General features: G+C 44.1%; 2 protein-coding genes across 3 annotated transcripts; one reads left to right on the top strand and one right to left on the bottom strand.

The window, feature by feature from the left end:
- Positions 1–560: 560 nt before the first annotated feature.
- EEF1A1 (eukaryotic translation elongation factor 1 alpha 1) lies at positions 561–5,426 on the top strand. Of its 2 annotated transcripts, none has more exons than XM_083497388.1 (8): positions 561–931; positions 2,135–2,323; positions 2,825–3,004; positions 3,102–3,398; positions 3,722–3,872; positions 4,123–4,379; positions 4,491–4,725; positions 5,023–5,426. In XM_083497388.1, exons 2-8 carry the CDS (start codon positions 2,180–2,182, stop codon positions 5,145–5,147), a joined length of 1,389 nt encoding a protein of 462 aa, XP_083353514.1. In that variant the 5' UTR covers positions 561–931; positions 2,135–2,179; the 3' UTR covers positions 5,148–5,426. The 2 variants fall into 2 exon arrangements, with proteins under 2 accessions (XP_083353514.1, XP_083353515.1); XM_083497389.1 differs by lacking the exon at positions 561–931 and adding an exon at positions 1,657–1,903.
- A 3,252-nt stretch (positions 5,427–8,678) lies between these two features.
- Positions 8,679–23,795, bottom strand: MTO1 (mitochondrial tRNA translation optimization 1). Its single transcript, XM_083497372.1, is given in 13 exon segments — positions 8,679–8,855; positions 8,858–8,963; positions 10,514–10,671; positions 11,257–11,375; positions 13,380–13,551; positions 13,646–13,850; positions 14,378–14,508; positions 14,815–15,005; positions 15,394–15,506; positions 17,105–17,394; positions 19,035–19,152; positions 20,745–20,944; positions 23,438–23,795. Coding segments are annotated over 13 exon segments (2,100 nt in total). The 5' UTR covers positions 23,667–23,795; the 3' UTR covers positions 8,679–8,787.

The following is a 23,795-nucleotide window of genomic DNA, read 5'->3' as shown; positions in this document are numbered from 1 at the left end:
CAGGGAATGCTCGTGTTTCCAAGCCTCGCCGATGCTCTTTGTATTCAAATTTTACAATGTGCATGAAAAACATTCCTTAAAATAAATTGACGTTCTTAGGTGTTGTGGTTAGAGTAGCTTTAAACGCAAATGAAACTTCAGAAGAAATTGAGGAGAAATATTGCTTATGCTTCTGGTAAGACACTGCGGAGGGGAAGGGGCAAAATCTACTGCGTCTAGATAAAGAGCGTTTGTTTTTTTGCGTGGCGTGGTACTGAGATGTATGAATGAGCGTAACGTAAAGAGCGGGCGAAGGATGCATGCATGCTTCGGGGGCATAACTACGGTGACTTATGGTGTGAGGAATAGGAAGCGAAGGACTGAAGGGAAACAAAGATGTGATTTTGAGTGAAGACATGCCTCCCCTCCCAAGACTGAATTAAAGGGAAGCGCCGAGGTGGGAAGACGGGTGTGGAGTGTGGGGGCAGAAACTAGGGAGGACTCAGCGGCGTGCATGTGTGAAGGGAGGATAGGGCCGGGGGATGGGCGCTCCCTCCAGCCAGGCACTATGGGGGGGGGATGGGCTGGGACTGCTGAAGGCTGGACTGACCCGCTCAACCCAACTCTGGCATTGCAGGCGGGAAGAGGACGTGTCTCCAAACTCTCAACGCTCCCGCATACGAAACGCGACTTCGCGAGAGGAGAGGCACGATTCAACAGAAAGTTACGTTTCCGTGAAAGAGAGGGTGTTTTGCCCCTTTCCCTAGACGCAGCTCTCGAGGGGAGGTGTGCGGGGCGGGAGAGCGAAGGGCGGGGGAGCCGAGAAGCAGCGAATGGAACGCTGGGAGCCGTGACGTGTCCCTCAGGCCGCCGCCCTCCCGGCTCAAACTATATAAAGGGCGCCGCTCTCAGCTTCTGCCTTTTTCGCTACGGGTTTGCCGCTGCTTCAGAGGTAAGCTGGCTTTCGGGCGGGCCGCGTTCATAGGCCCAGGCCTGGGAGGGGGCGGGGACTGAGGGAAGCCCACGTGGTCTTCGCACGGCCGAGAGCCGTTCCTGGCGACGGGTAGGGGGGTCGAGGGAGAGAGGGACAGCGGCGGTTTGAAGCCGGGGGGGGGGAGGTGGGGAAGTGTGCATGCGCATGCCCAGTTGCCTTGTCCGCGACCCAAATGGGTTCCTCTACCCCGGAGTCCGTCCCCCCCAAAAAATAATGCCCCGGTGTGTGCGGAATTGGGGGGGTGGATTGTGTGTCTCGTGCGGGTGGGGGAGGGTAGTCCGAGAGGAGCATCCGTTCTCAGTGTGCCAGTGAAGGAAGGAGGGAGGGTTCCGAAGACACGTGTCGTGTTCCCTTCGGGGCGAAACGCGGCATCTCCGGTGGGGCGGGATGGGGGCGCCGGCTGCGGTCGTGGCAGGTGTGCCCCCATAATTGTCTTTAAAAAACAGCCCCGCTTTCCCATAGCGGCCTGTTCGATTTTACTCTTGCTTTAGTTCTGCCCCGTGACACACGGCGGCCCATCCTCTCCTCTTGTTACCTACAAGGGGCCCCTTTTCTCGGCCTTTCCCCCCGCTTTCCGCTCAGAAGGAAGAGGGGAAAAAATGGCCGCCGCCGCTGCTGCCGTCACAAAATGGAGGGCGGGCGGGGCGCGCGTGCCAGCCAACGAGTGGCTCAACTACCGCTCCTCACCGGACACCCCCCTCCCGCCGCCCCCCCCCCCCAATACGCGAACCTTCGGCACGCTTCGCTCTTCCTTACTCATCCCCCTCCCCGGCCCAACCCGGGCTCGTGCTCGCTTGGCTTACGACACAAAGGAGCGGGAGCCGCCCTTCTCTCCCCCACCTAAAAAAACCTCCTTCTTTCCTTATATCCTGTCAGGGCCACGACGCGGTAGGGTCTTGAGAACAGTTTATGAGGGGAATTCTAGCCCAGGTTAGCCTCGTCGCGGTCGTCGTCCCCCTCTCACGCGCCCTCCCGCGATGGGTGGAGCTGGCTTGGGCCTAGTTTCGGCCTCGATCCCTTCCATCAAAGGGAGCAGATAACCGGCCTTGGACGGCCAGCCCGCATGGCGTCTTCTACTCGTGTTGTTAACGCTCCTCTCCACTAGGGGGTTCTGCTTTAACTGCATTTTTTTACATTCCTCTTTTCCCCCACACCTCCAAGGTGCTTTATCTGAAGAGCAAGAGAACCATCTACTAACATTCCAAAATGGGAAAGGAAAAGACCCACATCAACATCGTTGTCATCGGACACGTCGACTCTGGCAAGTCCACCACCACCGGTCACCTGATTTACAAATGTGGTGGAATTGATAAGAGGACCATTGAGAAGTTTGAGAAGGAAGCTGCTGAGGTGCGTTTGTCTCTGGAAACAATTGTCAGTTTTCAATTTTAAATGGATGCAGAAAGACAGCTTTACAAAATACATTTTTTTCTGCTGTAAAGCTGACATTAACTTTTGAATTTATGTAGCATTGGAAGGATCCTGTGAAGTTAGTTCCTTTGAGGTGTGGGCAGCTTGTGTCTTAGTCCTAGTTTGTGTTGAAACAACTGTTTCCATACAACTGCTAAATTCTATGACATTCTTGCAGAAGAAACTAGGTGATAAAAGTTTGAACAGTTCATATTGCGTATATTAGGTAATGGCGGATTAGCATGTCAGTGGGTTAAGTAAGCAAAGTAGGTGTGGAATCTTTCACCACTTCTGCCAAGTGCAATTTGCTAAATATAGCTTGTATATTATATTTCAGAGCATGGAAGTGTGCTATCTTTAGAAACAGATTCAGTTAATGTGTTCATTATTGTATGTTTAGTGCAAGAGACATTAATGCCATTTTTCTCCCCCTTCAAATAGATGGGTAAGGGCTCCTTCAAGTATGCCTGGGTGTTGGACAAGCTGAAGGCAGAACGTGAACGTGGTATCACCATTGATATTTCTCTTTGGAAGTTTGAAACAAGCAAATACTACGTCACTATCATTGATGCCCCTGGACACAGAGACTTCATCAAAAACATGATTACTGGTACCTCCCAGGTGAGCAAACAGTTTTACCATTTTGGCTATAATAAAAACTAAGTACTGCATGATGATTAAAACAGTATAAATAAATTATTACATATTTTTCCTAAAGGCCGACTGTGCTGTCCTGATTGTTGCGGCTGGTGTTGGTGAATTTGAAGCAGGTATCTCCAAGAACGGGCAGACCCGTGAGCATGCCCTTCTGGCATATACACTGGGTGTAAAACAGCTCATCGTTGGTGTTAACAAAATGGATTCCACCGAGCCACCTTACAGCCAGAAGAGATACGAGGAAATTGTCAAAGAAGTCAGCACATACATCAAGAAAATTGGTTACAATCCTGATACAGTGGCTTTTGTGCCAATTTCTGGCTGGAATGGAGACAACATGTTGGAGCCCAGCTCTAATGTAAGTAATAATGCTTGTCAAGAATTGTGAGACTGCAATTCAAATAATTTGAAAAGAACAATAAATGTAAGGTTTTAATAGTTGCTCATCTAATTTCTGCAGCAATGAGGAAATGATTATAATAATAAATTATTATTTATACTTGGCCCATCTGGCTGGCAACACATGTTTAACAAAATCTACATGCTAAAGTTCAAAACTTGTGCAATATTCTTGTCAGAAAACTTTATATTCAGTTATCACCAGAAAGTAACTAAAAACTGCTTATAGAGCTTTCGTAGAAAAGTAACATGTTGCATTCCCCCCCCCCCCCCTTTCTGCAGATGCCCTGGTTTAAGGGATGGAAAGTGACCCGTAAGGATGGCAACGCTAGCGGAACTACACTGCTGGAAGCTCTGGATTCTATCTTGCCACCAACTCGTCCAACTGACAAGCCACTGCGTCTGCCACTTCAGGATGTCTACAAAATTGGTGGTATGTACTATAAGAATTTTATATTATCGGAGGGACTAGTGCCTACAAAGTAAAGGTTTCACATTAGGTAATAATTTTAATTGAACTTGCATTTCAGAAATGGAAGTTTGTTTCATTTCTGTACGTAGCTGTGCCATCCCATCCATTTGACCTCCCCCACACGTGACACTGCTCCATTCCTGTTTCTTTCTCTGTAGGTCAAGTATATGTGTAATGCCATGATTGTAAACTTTATATTTCTTTCCTTAAGGGATTGGTACCGTTCCAGTTGGTCGTGTGGAAACTGGTATCCTGAAACCAGGCATGGTTGTAACATTTGCCCCAGTTAATGTTACAACTGAAGTAAAATCTGTGGAGATGCACCATGAAGCTCTGAGTGAAGCTCTGCCTGGTGACAATGTTGGCTTCAACGTAAAGAACGTGTCTGTTAAAGATGTCCGTCGTGGTAATGTTGCTGGTGACAGCAAAAATGATCCACCAATGGAAGCTGCTGGGTTCACTGCACAGGTATTCAGCATTTCTTAATTTGGTCAATTTCAGCTTACATACAGCTAGATGGGAATTAAACTTACTGTATGCAGCTAGCTGTAGATTTCTCTTCTTTGAACTATTCCATAGGTTATCATTTTGAATCATCCTGGCCAAATTAGTGCTGGCTATGCCCCTGTGCTGGATTGCCACACTGCTCATATTGCCTGCAAGTTTGCTGAGCTGAAGGAGAAGATTGATCGTCGTTCTGGTAAGAAGCTGGAAGATGGTCCCAAATTCCTGAAATCTGGAGATGCTGCCATCGTTGACATGATTCCAGGGAAGCCCATGTGTGTGGAGAGCTTCTCTGACTATCCTCCTCTGGGTAAGTAGCCATTTTAGTCCTAACTTATTTATCAGGGCAGGGTTAGTTTTGGAGTAGCTGTTACTAAATTTGTATACCGTTCTATACTCTTGGATCAGTTCCAGATAGCAATTTGATACAGCTACCATTTTTTCCTTGAGAATATTAATAGAAAACTCATGTTAGCATCTGAGTAATTATTTTTTGCACTTTGCTCATCTTAAATGGAAAAGCGCATTTTCATTTTATAATTGCCCATAGGATGTAGTGTCTTTCTTTGAAGGTTTCTTGGTTGTTAACTGTCTTCTTCACACCTAGGTCGCTTCGCTGTGCGTGATATGAGACAGACCGTTGCTGTTGGTGTCATCAAGGCGGTCGACAAGAAAGCAGCTGGTGCTGGCAAGGTCACAAAGTCTGCCCAGAAAGCTCAGAAGGCTAAATGAAAATTCTGTACATCTGCCACCCCAGTCTTAATCAGTGGTGGAAGCATGGTCTCAGAACTGTTTGTCTCAATTGGCCATTTAAGTTTAATAGTAAAAGACTGGTTAATGATTACAATGCATCGTAAAAGCTTCAGAAGGAAAGGAATGTTTGTGGACCATTTGTTTCGTGGCAGTTTTTAAGTTATTAGTTTTTAAAATCAGTAACCTTTTTTAAATGGAAACAACTTGACCAAAATCTGTCACAAATTTTGAGACCATTAAAACAAAGTTTAATGCAAAGTCTCTGTGTTCTTTGGGGCTAATAGTTACACTTTGGATACTTGGTAATAGACTTGGGCCTATTGCAAAGTTCAAAGGTAAAAAGGAATTGCTTTATCCTTGGTCCTGGTATGTTAATATTTTAAAACATTGCAACACACAAAAGGCTAGGGTGGAAAAAGCCTTCTGAACTTCTTACCTTTGCCAATATTCACCCAGAATTGAGCTGGGATCAAGGAGTTGAGTAGCTAAATTTTCTGCAGTGTTTAGGCATGCTTAACCCTACTAAATTTTTAGGATTACAGGTTTAAAATCTGTCATTTTCTTATTTAAGCAAAGCACACATAGTTGGTAGCTGGTTTCTTCTGTTCCAAGATGTTAGTGTAGATGTGTTAAGCTTTGAAGTTTCAGTGACTACTTCTAACTGTTGCTGGTTTGATTAAAGATTTGCGTTCTTACCTTACAGTTTACCACACAAGTTGGAAGCTTTGCTTCTGGTAGAATATTTGTAATGTAAATTGGAATGTTATGGATTCACTAAGGTTTTCTCAATAGTATTTTGCTGCTAACTTAAGAATTGTAGTAGGCTATGAAATGAGAGGCTAGATTTTTACTTGATCCTCAGGCTAGTCATTTAAGATCATGAAATTGGTAAAGCTTTTCCAAAAATAGATCATGAATTAATAATTCGTGTGAAAACAGCATGCTCTCCACCCCTTTGTGATTCCTTGTGTAAAAGCAGCTTCCAGTATACAGCATAGATCAACACCAGCAATTGTGGTGCTGTGCCAAACGAGTATGATTGAGAGCCTTGCTACAAAGGGGCCAAAATTGGACATTTAAAAAAAAGTGTGCAACTAGCAGTTCTAGCTTCAGATAGCTTTAGTTTGAGTTGTCCTGTTTTCTGAGGAACACTGGACACAGTGGTAAATAGTACACTATACTATAGCTTATGTTGGTTGACTTAACAGCATTGAAGGTGATCGAATTCTATTATTAAAAGTAGTCCTTGTTGTACAAATAACTTGTTCTTATTTTTCCCACCTCCAGTAAATTTGAGGCATGGGGTGTGGCATCCAAATTAAATGGCCTTGCTTTTCTGTAGTTAAACTTCATATTCTCTTAGCTTCAGCTCTGATGGATTGGAGTAATGGATATTTGGGTCCTGCTTTTGGTAGTTATCATAAATACTCAGATTTAAAATTCTACCAGCAATTTTAGGGTGCATTCTAGCAAAAGTTAAGACATTTATAAAACTCAATTCAAGGTGTGGAAGTTGTGCCATGTGCTTTATGCCTCTTGAAATCAACTGGACCTTTAAGTTCAACTAACTGGATCATTGCCCTTATTCATTTCATCTAGAGTCTGACCAAATGATATTTTACCAAGTGTAACTTTTAAAAGATTTTAACGAGTTGTGGGTATTGAAAATAATAATGGCAAAATGTCATTAAGGCTTTTGGCTCTGGAAGGCACATACTCTGGCCTGCAGGAAAATTCCCTGGATGTTCATGCAAAGTGGTCAATTGGGTTTTTCCCTTTCCAGCCTCAAAACCCCTCTGCCCTAGCAGCTGGAAATTTAAGCTTGAAAAATCAGGCTGGTACCTTGTTATGGGCATTGGAGTTGGCATTTTTAAGGACTGATGCACATGAATTTTGCCTTAAATAAGCAGATGAGAGTTAATGGGTGCTATCTCTCCAGTTACCTTTCTCTGCAATTTTTAGTTTTGCCTAAAATGGGTCTTACATGGAATAGGAACACTTGAGAAATAAGGATCCTAAATTGCACATTGTAGTCAAGCAGCTACTATTTGTGCTAAAGCAATATGCTCCTATAGGACAACTGGATAAAGATAGTAAAGGCATTCGGACAGAGGTCGCAAGAGACTCAAGGCCGAGAGTAAATTTGATTCTAAAGTGCTCAAAGTGGCCACCATCACACTTTGATGTAGAGGGCTAGTTTTGCCATTGCAAAATGACCATGGGTGTTCTGTGTATTCTGTGTCTTAGAGCTAATAGCTGCCAATGCTAAACACTGCCTTTATTATTAAACCCAACGTATAGCAACGTGGACATTTTGATACATGTCTGACAATTCACTTCCAATAGGTTAGTTTTGCTTTCCAATGCATATGTGATAGTTTACTTATGTTGGGTTAATGAAAAAACTAAATTTTGTAAGCAAACACTTGGACTTTTAGTTTTTATCTTCAATAAATTTGAGTCTAGAATTACTTTACCTCTACGGCTCTTTTTTCTAGGTAGGATAGCTTTTCTGTGTAGTACAGACGTGTTTGTGTTAGCTGTATCAAAGTATATAGCAAATGCCGTTTACCTTCCCGCAAGAGCGGTACCTATTTATCTACTTGCACTTTTTTGGCATGCTTTTGAACTGCAAGGTTGGCAGGAGCTGGTACCGACCTGCTGATCGGCAAGCCCTAGGCTCTGTAGTTTAACCCACAGTGCCACCTGCATCCCAATGTGGTCTACTAATTTCCAGTAGCTGTCTTTCATAACTCTTGGGTGTCCCAGAGCCCTCTCACCACCTTCCCAAGGCTGGGTAAACAGCCCTCCACCTTGTCAGGGGCCTGGTTCCAGGCATCATTTGCTTTTTGAACTTGTAGACTCCCAAGCATCAAACCCCTCTACTTGTACTTTGCACTAAATCTTGAGAGTCCAAGCCTCTAGTTGAGTTGACCTAGAAATAATTTCCAGTTCTATTAACTAGATTTATAAACCATAGACCTCAGTTCAGTGCTCCATCTATTCTGGGTGTAAGTGTGTTTTTCCACTCCATAAACAGCACGTAAAGCCTCTATATTCCCACCATAGCAACACCTACAGAGCCTTCTTGAGAACAAGGTCCTGATTCTAATCTACTGCTACAAACATTTTATGTCTGAAAACAAGTTTGGGTTTGAGCATAAGCTTAAATAAAAACCTACCTGCAAGTGTTTCAACTACTTTCAAGTAAAGGAAGCCTGTTAACATCTTTCCCTTGTTTAACAGGAATATTTATGCACTAAGATGAAATTTGTTCAGTACTATAGGTGGCAGCAAAGGCAGTAGAAAAGGAAGTGACTCGAGAAATTGCAAATAGGAAACAGATTTCTCTAGTCTTTTGTTAAAAGTTTTCTTCAACACATGGTCTGACATTGCCACTTTTTCTGGCTAGTGTTGCCTTTGCGGTGTTCTGGAAGTTTTCCAGCTTTTTGGACTAACTCATTATTCACTGGATCACCATCCTTTGTGTGTAAGATAACATCACTCTGGTAGCTCTTGTCTATTTATTGGATAGCAATTACATACATGGTATGTGAATGACCGGATAACCACAGGCTGCAGGAACACAGTTCAGTGGGTTTTGCTCAGTAAGCACTGTTCACATATCAGTAGCTTGGAGCTTTCTTTGTCCCAGCAGGTTGACATCAGGGATGGGGGTAGCAATCCAAATCTCTCACTTGTTTGCTCTGCTCTTTTGTGATGGTTCTTCACAAACCTCAGTAGATTTAGAACAGCAGCAGGTGTGACTCCAGGAATGCGGCTGACAGCGCCAATCTAGAAACAGTAACAGGAAGGTGAGATTGCCTACTGTAAGAATTGTAACACCACAGTCTTCCTGCCTCCCCTTCATGTGTGTTTCATTGAAGTGATTAGAATACACACAAAGTAAACTCTTTCCTGCGTATCTTACCACTCGGGATCAACTGAAGACTTGATCATTCTATAAACAGTCATGTCAATGAGCAAACTCCAACAAAGTCCTACTGCCAATGCAATTATTTCCATTTGTGCAACATAACTCCCTCTCTTATACCCTTCATGTTCTGGATGTGGGAGTATTAACTTTCTAGCCACCATTAAAAATGAGCACTGCTAGTTTGTTTTTGATGACAGTGGAAGCTCTTGATAGATTATATTCCATTGTCATCAGCATTGTAACAACATGCAGTTCACAGCTATAGTTCAGCATTTGTGCACATGTCTAAACATCATTTTGCATTCATTTGACTGCTTAAATTACTTAAATGATTACAAAGCCTGTCAGTATAACTATCCCCATAGTGTTGGTGCAGAAAGGTTTGTAGAAGTTCTGGCCACATTTGACTCATGAATGTGTCTTACCCATTATGCCACACCCCCTTCCTATGCATACAATGGTAGCCATTTTTCGTTGGTGTGCACAAAGGAATACATTTTATGACTGGGGGGGGCGGAGACATGCCTTACATGTTCAAACTGGAAAAAGACACACAAGCTACTCTGAAGCATTCTGATAAGAACGACAAAACAGGCGAAATCAAAATGGCAGGCAAACTTTACCATATTATCAGCATGTCTATGCTAATTATACATAACATTTATAGATTATAAATTATTACACATAATCTATATATCTGCACAGAAATGGGCTTTAAAAATAAAGAATAAAAAGCCCCACCAGGTTAAGTGTTTTTTCTAACTCTCCCTTGATGCTTTTAATTTCCAAATTTTTAATAAGACCAGGAACACAGTGGTGAAATCTTGTGAAATGCTCCCCCGCCCCATTTTATTTCTCAACTTAGAACTGGAATTCTCTTGGCACTTTCTATGTGGTCTCTAATAGCAAACAAAGTTGGAAGATAAAAAAATTCCTTCCAGTAGCACCTTAAAGACCAACTAAGTTAGTTCTTGGTATGAGCTTTCGTGTGCATGCACACTTCTTCAGATACACTGGTTTTCAGTGTATCTGAAGAAGTGTGCATGCACACGAAAGCTCATACCAAGAACTAACTTAGTTGGTCTTTAAGGTGCTACTGGAAGGAATTTTTTTATTTTGACTATGGCAGACCAACACGGCTACCTATCTAAAGTTGGAAGATTCACTCTAAAGGCAGAGCTGTTAGCCTAGCGACGCCCCTGCTCACTCAGTTTTCTGCCTTTGGAAATTACTATAATACTTTCAAGGTACATTTTAATAACTAACCCCCGACCTATTAATGCTGGGTTGCTTGACTACAATTCCGGGCCACAATGGCTAGTGCTGGTAGGAGTTGGGAGTCTGGCAACATCTGGAAAGCCACAGGATCCCTACTGCATCCAGCAAACTCACTCTACTAGCACCTTACCGTCTGGGGACGGTGGGAGTCCAGCTTCTCTCGCACTTCCTGAGATAGTGATGCATCGATGGCAAAGTAATCCAGATCTTCTGGAAGCTGAAGAGCCTCATCTTGACGCACTTCCTCTATTTCCAACCTCTGAACGGACACATGCCATTCATAAACAGCTTGTGAGAAGAACAAAGAGAATGAACAGAACAATATATATTTTGGTTCCTGAAATTCATTCTGATAAAATATAATGGATAGAATTGTACAGGATGTGTTCCTAGTGTGTGAAAAAAATCCAAGGGTCCCCATGCATCCACCTCCAGATGGTAGAGACATCAGGTGCTATCCTGGCACCCGGGCATATTCACTTGGTCACAAGTGGCTGATAGCCATGAGCAAAATGCACCTGGCAAATTTCGAATGCTGGTTCCACTGTGTTGAATGGGACTTACTCCCTAGTAAATATGCTTAGGTTTGCAACCTAAACAGAGCAGATTATATCAGATTTACTCCTGCACCATTGAAGAGACGGAAAACGGCCACAAGCTATCTGTATAAGAATATAAAGCCTAATTGTGTTCTTGGACTTGATGGAATTTATGTTCTGAGTTCCCCAAGAAGCAAGATCTACTGGGCACAAATGTGTCAAGTTAGGACAGGAATGGGGCCCCTCCAGATGTTGCTGGACTACAACTCCCATCACTCTCCATGCTGGCTGGTACTGATGGGAGTTTTATTTAGGGCTTGCTAGTCTTCCATACCTTCTATTTTCAGCCTTTCTGCCAGTTGTCTCCATTCAGCAAACTTTTTCAGAGGCCCTGGGACAGCTCGTGACAAAATCTCCATATTGGCCCCCTGGTACTGAAGGATGTCCAGGGCACTAAGCAAAAAACCAAAACAAAGCAAAAACAATTCCTGTGAAATTATGTGCAAGATGCGTTGAGTGCTCTCGTCATAGAAAGGTGGGATCTAAAACAAGTCTAAGCTAGTACCCATTCCCATGGAATTTCAAGGAAGTTTACAAGACCTCAGGCTTCCTCAAAATATGGTATCACTATCCAGGAAACCTTAACCACATTGTATTAGAGATCATTTAATGCACACACACAAAAATGGCTGATTCAACTCAAGGAGCTTACAAGCCAACAATGAAGATCACAGATAAGAACTTGGAAAGAAACTATACACAATAACATGGGGACAGCATTAAAAAAAATGACACTGTATAATACATTGAAATAAGTGATAAGGTAGGTTATGTAATGGAAGAAACACAGCATTTTAGCTCAAGGGCACCTAGAATTTCTTCTCAGTTTTTTTTAAGGCACAATGCTTTTGCAACTGCAAAAAATTAGGCTTAAGGAAGCTGGTTCAGGGCTTAAGACTGCAGTCATATACCTATTTACTTGTGCAATATTGTTTTCTGAAGCTGCTAAAACAAACTTTTCTGAGTCCACAAGTTTGCCAGTGTTTGTTTTACGTGGGCAACAAATCCCAGGCCATTTTAGCCAGAGCCTTGCTCCCTATCACAAATCATGCTGTGAAACCTGAACTCTGCTTATGTGAGGTACCAGTTAGGATATGGTTAAGGGGGTTACTTAATTCAAAGATAAAAGCAAAAGCCTTAGATTTTCTAGGACTGCTTTCCTTCTTTCCACAGCTTAAAACTTTCAATTCCCCCTTGATTTTATGTGTTAAAAGTGGTGGGGTACCAGGTTAACAGTTTTACATTAGGATTTGAAACTGTGAAAATACGCCCTAGCTCTAGGAGTTTCTACAGGCCATTATGTTGTTGTTGCTGTTGTTGTTTAGTTGCGTCCTACTCTTTGTGACCCCATGGACCAGAGCACACCAGGCACTCCTGTCTTCCACTGCCTCCCGCAGTTTGGTCAAACTCATGCTGGTAGCTTCTAGAACACTGTCCAACCATCTCATCCTCTGTCGTCCCCTTCTCCTTGTCCCCTCAATCTGTCCCAACTTCACCTTGCCGGCAAGGTGATGTCTCTGCTTTTTAAGGTGCTGTCTGGGTTTGTCATTGCTTTTCTCCCAAGAAGTAGGCGTCTTTTAATTTCATGACTGCTGTCACCATCTGCAGTGATCATAGAGCCCAAGGAAGTAAAATCTCTCACTGCCTCCATTTCTTCCCCTTTTATTTGCCAGGAAGTGGTGAGACCAGTGGCCATGATCTTAGTTTTTTTTATATTGAGCTTCAGACTATATTTTGTGCTCTCCTCTTTCACCCTCATTAAGAAGTTCTTTAATTACTCCTCACTTTCTGCCATCAAGGTTGTGTCATCTGCATATCTGAGGTTGTTCATACAGTGGTACCTTGGGTTACATACACTTCAGGTTACACATGCTTCAGGTTACAGACTCTGCTAACCCAGAAATAGTGCTTCAGGTTAAGTACTTTGCTTCAGGATGAGAACAGAAATTGTGCTCCGGCGGCGTGGCAGCAGTGGGAGGCCCCATTAGCTAAAGTGGTGCTTCAGGTTAAGAACAGTTTCAGGTTAAGTACGGACCTCCGGAACGAATTAAGTTCTTAACCCGAGGTACCACTGTATTTCTTCCGGCAATCTTAATTCTGGTTTGGGATTCATCCAGTCTAGTCTTTCACATTATAAAATCCCACAAATCTCACCGAGTCACTGGTGAGGGAAGACAAAAGAAAGCAATGAAATTGCTTCACCCTTTCCACAGAAACACTCTTGACAGCTTTGTACATTCTCCCCCACACAAACAGCATCACAAGAAACACTCTACGAGTAGAGACAATTAAAAAGGATAGAGAGAGCAGGTAAATGTGAGGTATATGATGTTTCTGTATGAATCTGCGCTTCTCTAAAACAAGACTGGGGGGGGGGGATAAGAGAGAGACTCATACCTGCAAGGAGAGGTACGACCAGCACTTATTGTAATCTCTGGTATGAGCTGGGCCCATTTTGCATTGCTGAACTGAATAGATTTCAGCATTTCAAGTCCTTCTTCTAACACTGCATTCATCTGAGATGCTTGCTCATACCGCTTTTGAGACACACAGCCAGCTTCATTATAGCCTTAAAGAGACCAAAAAGGTGCTCAGGAATTAGGAAAACTGTGTGCAATTGTGTGGTTTTTTTTTAAAAAAAGGCCTCTGGAGGAATTGACTACCTCGGAAGGTGAGTCTGCTGTCAGCGTTATCCGGCCGCAGAGACATCCGAAACTCCACTCGGCTGGTGAACATGCGGTACGGCTCACTGGTGCCCAGAGTAGTGAGATCGTCAATCAGAACGCCAATGTACCCCTCTGTGCGACTGACAATAAATGGAGGTTTCCCAGTGACCCGCAGACTGGCATTGATTCCAGCAACCACACCCTGCCAGAGAGTAAAGAGATTATAGATCACAGAGGAAGCCACCATATATACTAGACACCAGAAGCTTAGTCTGTTCAGTAGCTCTGTGTCTACGATAAGGAGACTGCTTAAGCCGTAGATACCACATGTGACTTTCCCACCATGTATCCCAGTTATCCACTGGCATGCTAAAAGGTGTCTTTGCAGAATGAAATCGGCACAAGCCAATTATGACAAGGGCTCATTCCCTGGACATAAAAAAGTAAGTTTCAGATATGTGTACACACACACACGTTCTGAACAAATGCTCTTGAAATCGGCATTCCACAACCTGGTGCCTTCCAATGTTTTGGATCAGAATTCCCACCAGCTCCTTCCTGTAGGGTCATGCAGGCTGAAGCTGATGTGAGTTGTAGTCCAGAACGTCTGAGTTGGAAGAAGGCAGAGTCAAAAGACCTGTGACTGCAAGCTGCTAGTTATATCATCACGTTTGATACTGCAGAAAGCATTTCACAGCCACGACTCACTTCCCTGCAGGTTCTCCTCACCTGAGCTGCAGCCTCTTCGTAGCCTGTGGTGCCATTTATCTGCCCTGCAAAGAAGAGCCGCTGGACAAGGCGAGACTCAAGGGAGGCGGTTAACTGACGTGGGTCTAGAAAGTCATATTGCACTCCATAGCCTATTAGGACAGATATAGGTGATAAAAGGTTTATTGATTCCAGCAACCACATCCTACAACAGAGCAACATGGTTACAGGTAGCAGGGGGAAAGGATGCATGCTGCATTGTTTCAAACCTTTCTGTAAGATAAAGGCTTACAAAACCACACGTCTGGTGATCAGAAGACATGCACGGCCGTGCTGGTGGGCAATCAAGTAACATCCCACTTGAGATGAGGCAGACAAACCTCGGCATCCACACACACTCCCACATGATATGCTGCCTATATAGCTCCATCCAACTGGACTTCCTTCCCACCTCTCACCTGGCTGTACCATTTTTGCTTTTTCCAAGCCCTTAATATGGGTGATGAGCTCCTCCTGGATCTCAGATGGCAACGTCAGAGATATTCCCTGCGGGTAGATGACGTTGGAATCCAGACCCTCAGGCTCAAGCCAGACCTGATGTGCGCGATTTGGAAAACGCAGAACTTTCGACTCTAGTGAGGGACAGTACCTAGAAACAGGAGCAACAGCAGGCCATGTTAGGATGCCGACACGGAGAAGAGCCCAAACATGAAATTTCAAGAGACTGGATAGGTTTCCTTATTGCTGTACTCCTCACCCACAAAAGCAGGTGTGGGGAACCTTTGGCCTTCCAGATGTTGCTGAACTACATGTAGTTGAGCAACATCTGGAAGGCAAAATGTCTCCCACCCCTGAATTAAACAAACTCTAAGCCTAAACATGTGCAACTGCATTTGCAATATTCTTGCCTATCGGTCTTGCAGCTATCATCCCCATCCCTTTTCTTCCCATCAGGGTTCAGACTTTCCCCCCTTCTTTCTTTTCACACTATGTACACCGACAGCACTGTACATAAAATAATATAAACAGGGATTTACCGGGGTCCTCTTGTTGTCTCTCTGACGTGGTTGTTCAGGTGGAGGTTCTCATGGATTATTTTCTCCACTTTGGGGTTTGTGTGTGTCAGGTAACATGACAGCTGATCTTCTGGCTGAAACAGAACCACTTGCATTCAGTGAGCAAATCAGGGTAGCTTTGAAGCATGCCGAAATGTTTTCACAGTCATCTTGAGAGAGATCACTTCAGCCCGCACTCAGCCATTATCGTCATACCACCTAAGCATACCCAAGCACTGCAGCCTTAACCTTTCCCAGGAAACTATACCAATCATTGGGTTACACTCAACGAAGCACTAAGAAGATCATTCCATTAGGCAAGCAGATATTCCTGTGGTGATGGAACCATTTCCTGCCCTCCATGCTGTTTTTGGGGTTCTTCTGACTCTCTGGAGCAGATTTGGTGAGGGTGTAGTGGGAAGAGGAGTGGGGAGGGGAATCTTGTTGTACTAGCAGGTATCCTTGTGCTGGCTTCTGCTAGTGCAACGAATTAGTTGAATATGGCCCTTAATTTCTCCATACTATTGGAGAAATGGAAGCACGAGTAGGCCCCAATCTAGAATGTATCTCCTGGGAAGAAATCAAAGCAATTTGACTTCTAAGCAAGCAAGCTTGAGATCAGGAGGCTTAATGATTTATCAAAGGTCACACAGAAAGTCTTTTGTGAAGTCCAGTGACTGAGATCTCCACACCACCTAGAGCTATCCTATTAGATAGCGACTTATCCTTTTGACCTTTGAGCCCTCAAGTAAGCAGTACACTGCTCTCAATTTATGAATGGACTCCTTTAAAAGGGCAGTGATGATTCTAAAATGGTTCACACTATATTTCAGTAATACAGTGGTACCTCGGGTTACAGACGCTTCAGGTTACAGACTCTGCTAACCCAGAAATAGTACCTCAGGTTAAGAACTTTGCTTCAGGATAAGAACAGAAATTGTGCGGCGACCCCATTAGCTAAAGTGGTACCTCAGGTTAAGAACAGTTTCAGGTTAAGAACGGACCCCCAGAATGAATTAAGTTCTTATCCCGAGGTACCACTGTAATTTCCTGACTGCTGTCACTTGTTCTTTTTTTAGCTGTAGCAGCTCAAACTGTAAGTCCGTGAGGATGTGCTAACTGTTTCTGATGGTTTTCTGCATATGGCAAACTGCTTTGAGATTTATAAATCTAAAAATGAAAAGCAGTATATAACTAAAAATAATTATTTTGAAACTTTTTGACCAATATAAAATGTCCACTGAAGAAGAAAATTGTGACCTGCAAAAATGACAGGGCAGATATTTCAGGGACAAAGATCGCTGGTGAAGCAGTTTGTGCGATGGTTAAAAATTACCCTCAGTTCTTCTATGTATGTATGTATGAGGGCTGATATTTCAGGAATAAAACTTGTCAATTTTGACGGTATACATCGTCACCGGACTGTGCCAGTATTTAGGGGAGGATTTCCATCAACTCCTTGCATTACTCTCAGCAGCTTTTAACAGGAATAGACAAACATGTTGATGATTTAGGAGCGCACCCCCATCTGTGTAACTGGGGATAATTTCTGACACAGCCATTTCAAGAAATCCTCCTGCATGCTAAAAACCACAGCACTGCCAGGGTAATGCATGTCACTTTAAGGAAGAGAAACAGAGACTCCCCCTCATAAACTTCAACAGCTGATTACTTCCTCAGGACTCCTGCGCACCTTAATCCACACAGATTCACTAAGGAAGCTGAACGGCACAGGAGAGCTGTCCGCAGGATGCCTCTCGAGGACACTGAAGTCAATGGAGTCTTTCACCAGTCGGGGTGGAGTTCCAGTTTTTAACCTTCCTATGGTAAATCCAAGTTTCTCCAGAGTCTGAGCAAGGCCGACGGAGGGCTGGTCTCCCATCCGCCCGGCAGGATACATTTCCAGTCCAATTAGGATCATGCCCCTCAGAAATGTTCCCGTGGTTAGAACAACACTCCCAGCATGCACTCTCCTTCCGTCTTCTGAGGGGAAAACATGGAGTGAAACAGAGCGGAGTTTAGAATACCTGCTGCTGCCCTAATCAGAAGTAGCTTCTTTCCCAAAGAGGTTTTATCTTAAACAATAGTAAATTCAGTAAATAAAAGAGCTCACTTGTAATGCATCAGTAGTTCAGTGCTCATTTCTTCTCTTTCCAAAATAGATATTATCTTGAACAATTGCAAACGCAGTAATAAACAGTCCACTTGTGATAGACTAGTGGTTCAGTGCTTGGACGTCGTTCTGGTAATCTGACGTTTCATCACTAAAGAGCTTAGTCATCAAGCTTTGTAGTAAATAATATACAAGAGAAGACAGTTTGTAAACGACTTAAAGCAGGGGTATATATGTCCCCTTCTGCATATTTCCATCGGGAGGAGCATAGAAAAGTTGTTAAAGCTCCTTTCGTTAAACAAACTGAAGGACGTCATCCTCTTTCTATACTCCTCCCAATGGAAACATGCATTTGTTTAAGATAAAATCTATTTTGGAAAGAGTGAGTATCTTTTTCCTCCAGGACACAAGGAAGTTTGAAGTTCAGCACAGTCTTATTCAACGACAGAAAACATTTATTTATTTTTTGCAGTTTGATATTACATAAAACCCTAAGTTTATGTTGCTGCCACTTAAAGACAGCTGCTTATCCTTCAGTTTCACACATGTTATTACAGAGAATGAGAGAGATATGTGCTTATACTCTGTATAAAATCAAGTCTCTCGTGATCATCCTATTTATTCTATCTGTTGTTTTCTGAATTGTAAACATCTAAGTGCCTCATACTAACTAAACTACATAGTCCAGAACAGCATAACTTTCTGCAGTGGAATGACAGTGACCTAGAAAAGGCTAGATAACCTACTGAGTCAGAGGTTTTCGTTACAGGATTCCCAGTAGCCCAGTCTGCCTATCTGTAACCTAGGAAACCAACTAAGACCAACCAACTAAGACCAACTAAGTTTGTTATTGGTATGAGTTTTCGTGTGCATGTATCTGAAGAAGTGTGCATGCACATGAAAGCTCATACCAATAACAAACTTAGTTGGTCTTTAAGGTGCTACTGGGAGGATTTTTTTATTTTGTTTCAGCTACGGCAGACCTACACGGTTCTTTATTTACTGTAACTAGAACTAGGAAATCCTATTTTTTGTGTCAGGGTAGTTTCATACAGCTAGTCTGAGATGGTGAAGCTACAATCAAACACCCTAAGTATCCAGCCAGCTTTTAACACCAAACCCTGATGTTTTTACAAGTTCAAAAATGGCCATTCAATATGCATTGCAAGTGACAGTTGCAAATGTGGCTATTAGTTCATTAAGGACTAGATTAAGATCAGTTATAAATCAACTCTTTGGAAATAATGATGGGTTAGATTCCCTGCCTCACATTGCATGGGCTTAAAAAATGAGGTAAATAACTTAGCTAATTTCCCAACCGATCTGCTTTTCAAGGCAGCATCTAGAAAAAACTACTGGGTTCTTGTGCCACTTGAGTTCTCTGCAGAGGTGAGGTCTCCCTCCTCCTTTTACCTGGAAGTAGTTTTTGCAAGCTGCTGTCATGGAAAGCAGACCCTACACAAATGGATGAAGACTGCTGCTTCAGGATGCAGCTTGCCGGAATACTGACCCAACACGACTCCACTGACGCAACATTTGCCTGGATGATCCAATTCTGGGTCTGTCAGTAGAAGATCTTCCACAGAAGCTTCACAAACTGTCAGAAGTGGGGTTTGGAGAATTTCTTTCTACTAGGGGAAAAAAACCCTGTTAAAGGAATTTACACACACACATGATCTTTTAAGGACTCATAAGCAAAGGAGAGAACCTCCAGTAACATGGCTGCGCTACTGAGTTCCCAGGTTCCCCCAGTTTACTGCAAGCCTCGCTTGCTAAGGAACAGCTGGGAGTGCACTTAAAGGTTTCCGATTGCTCCTTCGCAGCTCTGTCATTCCCTGCCCCACCTATGATATCAGCGGTGGGGCAGGTGGGAACTGTTTGGAGGGAAAATAGGGTTGTGGGTCAAATAAAGACCCCAGACCCACAGCTTTGACAGACCAACCCTATTCAAGAGTGAGGCCCTTTCCTGCCTGAAGTAAAAGAAGACATAGCCAATGTCTTCCATAGTTGCAGTAAATATTTTGGTTTATTAAATTAGTTTTTAGCATTATTAAGTTTAAGTTTTTGAAAACAATAAATGCATTAAATAGCCACAGTCGGCTTGAGAATTATATCTAATAACACAAATAATGAAGACTAAAAAGGCTAAAAGCCATATATAGTCCACCATTGCCAAATCAAGGATGGAAGTCTGATCTGGGCACCTCCTTTTCCTCCCTCACGAGATTTTACCAAAAAGAGAAGAACTGAAACTGCACAAGCATTTATGTTCTCATACAGCACTTTTCAAAGTTGTCCCACCCAAGTGCTTGTTATGTGAGTACAGAATGTTTTATTCAGAGAATGCTGAATTAACACGGTGTTTTACATTTTAAAAACAGACATTGGCTTGGTTGTAGAGAAAAGCCAGCAGAAAGGGGAAGGCAGAAGGAAACTTTTTCCCTTTCCTCTCCTCCCACAGTAGCCCTCTGAAAAGCCTTTCCTAAGAGTCAGGAGACCCTTATTTGGAGGTACCTGCTGGGAATCCATACCTGTCTTTCCCACCCAAATCATTCACCCCACTTCAGGGTGGTTGGTGCAGTTTCTGGAAGAAGGTGGGGCAGGAAATTCACCTCCTGTCAATGTTTTTCTGGATCCACTCCATAATTTTACAGTCATGTTTTTTTAAATACAACTCTGGTGTAAAATGCAATTGTAGATTATGTTTTGCAGGGATTTTCTTCTAAGTTTCCCAATATTACGTTTGAGTCTCCATTGCTGTGTATCCAATGACACTTGTTTGTTGGAATAAGGAGCCATTCCCCCCGCCCAGTTAAGTTTACATTCCAGGTTATTTAAGCATGAGAAAAATAAGTTGCCTTTTCCAATCAGACTTTCGGATTTAAATGTTTTGTAAATCATTTTGGGAATTTGTTGAGTGAGAGGTAACTTGTGCATTTTAAAAACAAACCAAATTACTGGATAATGCCCTCACCACCACCACCAAATGTCAATCAAGATTCCATGCTCTGATTAGGGAACATTTTGGTCATTTCCCCAATATTAATGGTAAATGAAATGTACATTTTATTATATCTGACACACACACACCCATTCACATGTTTACCTTCATCAAACTGACAGTGCACTCATAAACATGTATACTTGAATAAACCCCACTGAGTTCCATAGGTAAGCATGCATAGGGTTGCCTCAGAAGCCTTCCTATCCACATTCTCACCTGCATGTTCTCTTTATAGAGCTCTCTGTCAATCTGGGCTCGGAGACCCCAGACGGCCGGTCCCTTGCATTTATTTAGCACTTTGTAATGCACTCCCGACTGATCGCAGATTCGTGCGCAGAGCCCGTCCAGTGCGTCCACTTCCCTGACCAGATGTCCTTTTCCAATTCCACCAAAGGAAGGGTTACATGACATTTGCCCTGGACAGCATAAGAAATGAAAGGCATCTAACTACAAGCAAACAACAGCTTTTAGCCCGACCCCGTTTCCTATGCTCCAAATTGACATGAATGGCAAGCGACTTGTCAGGGTGCATTTTTTGGTGAAATAAATACTGATTTGATGTGTAAAGATCTTTCCCATTCTAATTGACCCTTGAGGTTTCTGGAAGCTTCTCTGTGTAATACAAGCTGATGCAAGCTGGAAGTTTCTAGCTGACATGCAAGTTTCTATTCTGCCTAGAAAGACGCAGAAGGTTCCTCTTTCACTCAAGGTCATGCTGACTATAACAATAGGCCAGAAGGAGCCTAAGTTTCACTTTCTATCTCTCTTTCCTTCTGGTGTGGTGTTCTGTATACAGTGGTACCTCTGGATGCGAATGGGATCCATTCCGGAGCCCCGTTTGCATCCTGAAGTGAACGCAACCTGTGTCTCGGGACTTCCGCGCATGCGCATGACGTCATTTTGAGTGTCTGTGCATGCGGTGAAACCCGGAAGTAATGCGCTCCGTTACTTCCGGGTCACCGTGGAGCACAACCTGAAAATGCTCAACCCGAACTACTTCAACCTGAGGTATGACTGTATAGTATGCTTAGTCTTAAGGTTTTAGTCTTATTAGAAATTATTGGCGGTTAAATTAAGTGTCGCAACTGGATTTTCTATGGACAGTGCCATTTCTGAATGTATTGGATTTGTGACCATTATGCCCATTTGCCTTCAGTAGCAATAAAGCTCTGCTAGATAAAATATTAATTGCCTCTGGTCTATTTAGTTTTTACTCTACTAACTATACATTGGAATCTGCTCTGGATCAATATGAGTAGAATTCATGGCAGTACTGTACCCCTCTAGACCCAAAATCAGGGGTCAGCAAACCTTTTCCACAGGGGGTCAGTCCACTGTCCCTCAGACCTTGTGGGGGGCTGGACTATTTTTTTTTGGAGGGGGAATCTACCCCCCCACGACTCTCCCCTCCCTTCTCCACAGCACTGGATGAGCCCCAGTGACTGCTTACCTGTGCCCTGCGAGCGGCAGGGGCTGGCGGCGGAACGATGAGCAGCACGAAAGGGCTGTCTCCACAGAGAGACTGCTTAAAATGGCGCTCAGCCAACCACGGCTCAACAAAGCCCGGCCCCCTTCCTCCTCTAGACAGGGCGGGGAGAAGACAGGAGGGGGGAGGTGGCGCCACGGTGTGTGTGTGGAGGGGGGAAATGGCACAGCCCGAACGATCAGGATCCCACGCCGATCCACATGGCGATTCCTAGACCATCCGTGGGCCGGATCCAGAAGGCAATTGGGCCGGATCCGGCCCCCGGGCCTTAGTTTGCCAACCCATGCCCAAAATTGTAAGAGAAAACCAAGATGCCTTACTTCTGCTTATTTCTAATTCTCTAATTCTAGCAATCCTAGATGCAATATACATCAAAATGTCAGGGTTTTGTATTTGTTTTAAAAATGCATTTGTTTTTATTAATCTGTTCTACAGATCCAATCACATATGGATGTCCAAAAACGGGAGCCAACTTCATTTTGCAAAAATTGAAATAAGTATACTGTCATTTATGATTATCTTATCAACCAAAAACACTGCTGCTATGTTTCTCTGGTAGCTCCATTCATAAAATAAACATTTAGCAAATGGATTAAAGGTGATGTTGCCATGTCAGGTGTTGGGAAAAGTTCATGTCTCCTGATAAACAAACCCTTTGTTGTTGTTTAGTCGTGTCCGACTCTTCGTGACCCCATGGACCAGAGCACGCCAGGCACTCTTGTCTTCCACTGCCTCCCGCAGTTTGGTCAAACTCATTTTAGTAGCTTCGAGAACACTGTCCAACCATCTCATCCTCTGTCGTCCCCTTCTCCTTGTGCCCTCCATCTTTCCCAACATCAGTGTCTTTTCCAGGGAGTCTTCTCTTCTCATGAGGTGGCCAAAGTATTGGAGCCTCAGCTTCAGGATCTGTCCTTCCAGTGAGCACTCAGGGCTGATTTCCTTAAGAATGGATATGTTTGTTCTTCTTGCAGTCCATGGGACTCTCAAGAGTCTCCTCCAGCACCATAATTCAAAAGCATCAATTCTTTGGCGATCAGCCTTCTTTATGGTCCAGCTCTCACTTCCATACATCGCTACTGGGAAAACCATAGCTTTAACTATATGGACCTTTGTCAGCAAGGTGATGTCTCTGCTTTTGAAGATGCTGTCTAGATTTGTCGTTGCTCTAGCGTTTTCCTCCCCATGTAAGTAACCTATTATGGAGAGATAATGAGGACGTACTTGCTAGCCCTGCCCTCCTGCTGTTGCATCTCCTGCGAGCTCCACCACCATGCTTTCCAAGTGTTAGGGGAAGGAACCCTGCTGAGGTCCACTCTGCTACCTGCCCTGGCAGAAACTTTGGCAACCTGCATCCCTCGGCGGGCGCCCTGTGTACCCACACCTGCCGGCTCCCACTGAGCAATCCAACCAGCTCCCTGCTTACCTATGGTGTCCACCTTGTGCGTGACGAGCAGGGTGCGGGCTCCCATCCTCGCCGCCGCCGCAGCCGCTTCAGTGCCGGCGTGGCCACCGCCGATCACGACGACGTCGTACTTGGAAATGCTGGAGGGGCCGGCGGCCGCCGAGGTCACCTCGCCCCTCGCGCACCGCAGCCACCTCCCGGGGTCCGGGGGAGCGGCGAGGCGGCGCCAGACGCGTCTGAGAGGCAACATCCCGAGGCCGGACAGAAAGACCCGCCAAAGCCCCTTCAGGTCGGCGCGGCGGCGGGAAGGAGCGCGAGACGCGCACCGGCTACTCCGCGCCGCGAAAGGGCGCCGCCATCTTGGCCCGTGACGTCGAGG

This window comes from Podarcis liolepis, assembly GCF_965112155.1.
Source record: "Podarcis liolepis genome assembly, chromosome: 3".
Taxonomy (NCBI): Eukaryota; Metazoa; Chordata; class Lepidosauria; order Squamata; family Lacertidae; genus Podarcis; species Podarcis liolepis.
This window is presented reverse-complemented; position numbering and strand designations above follow the sequence as displayed.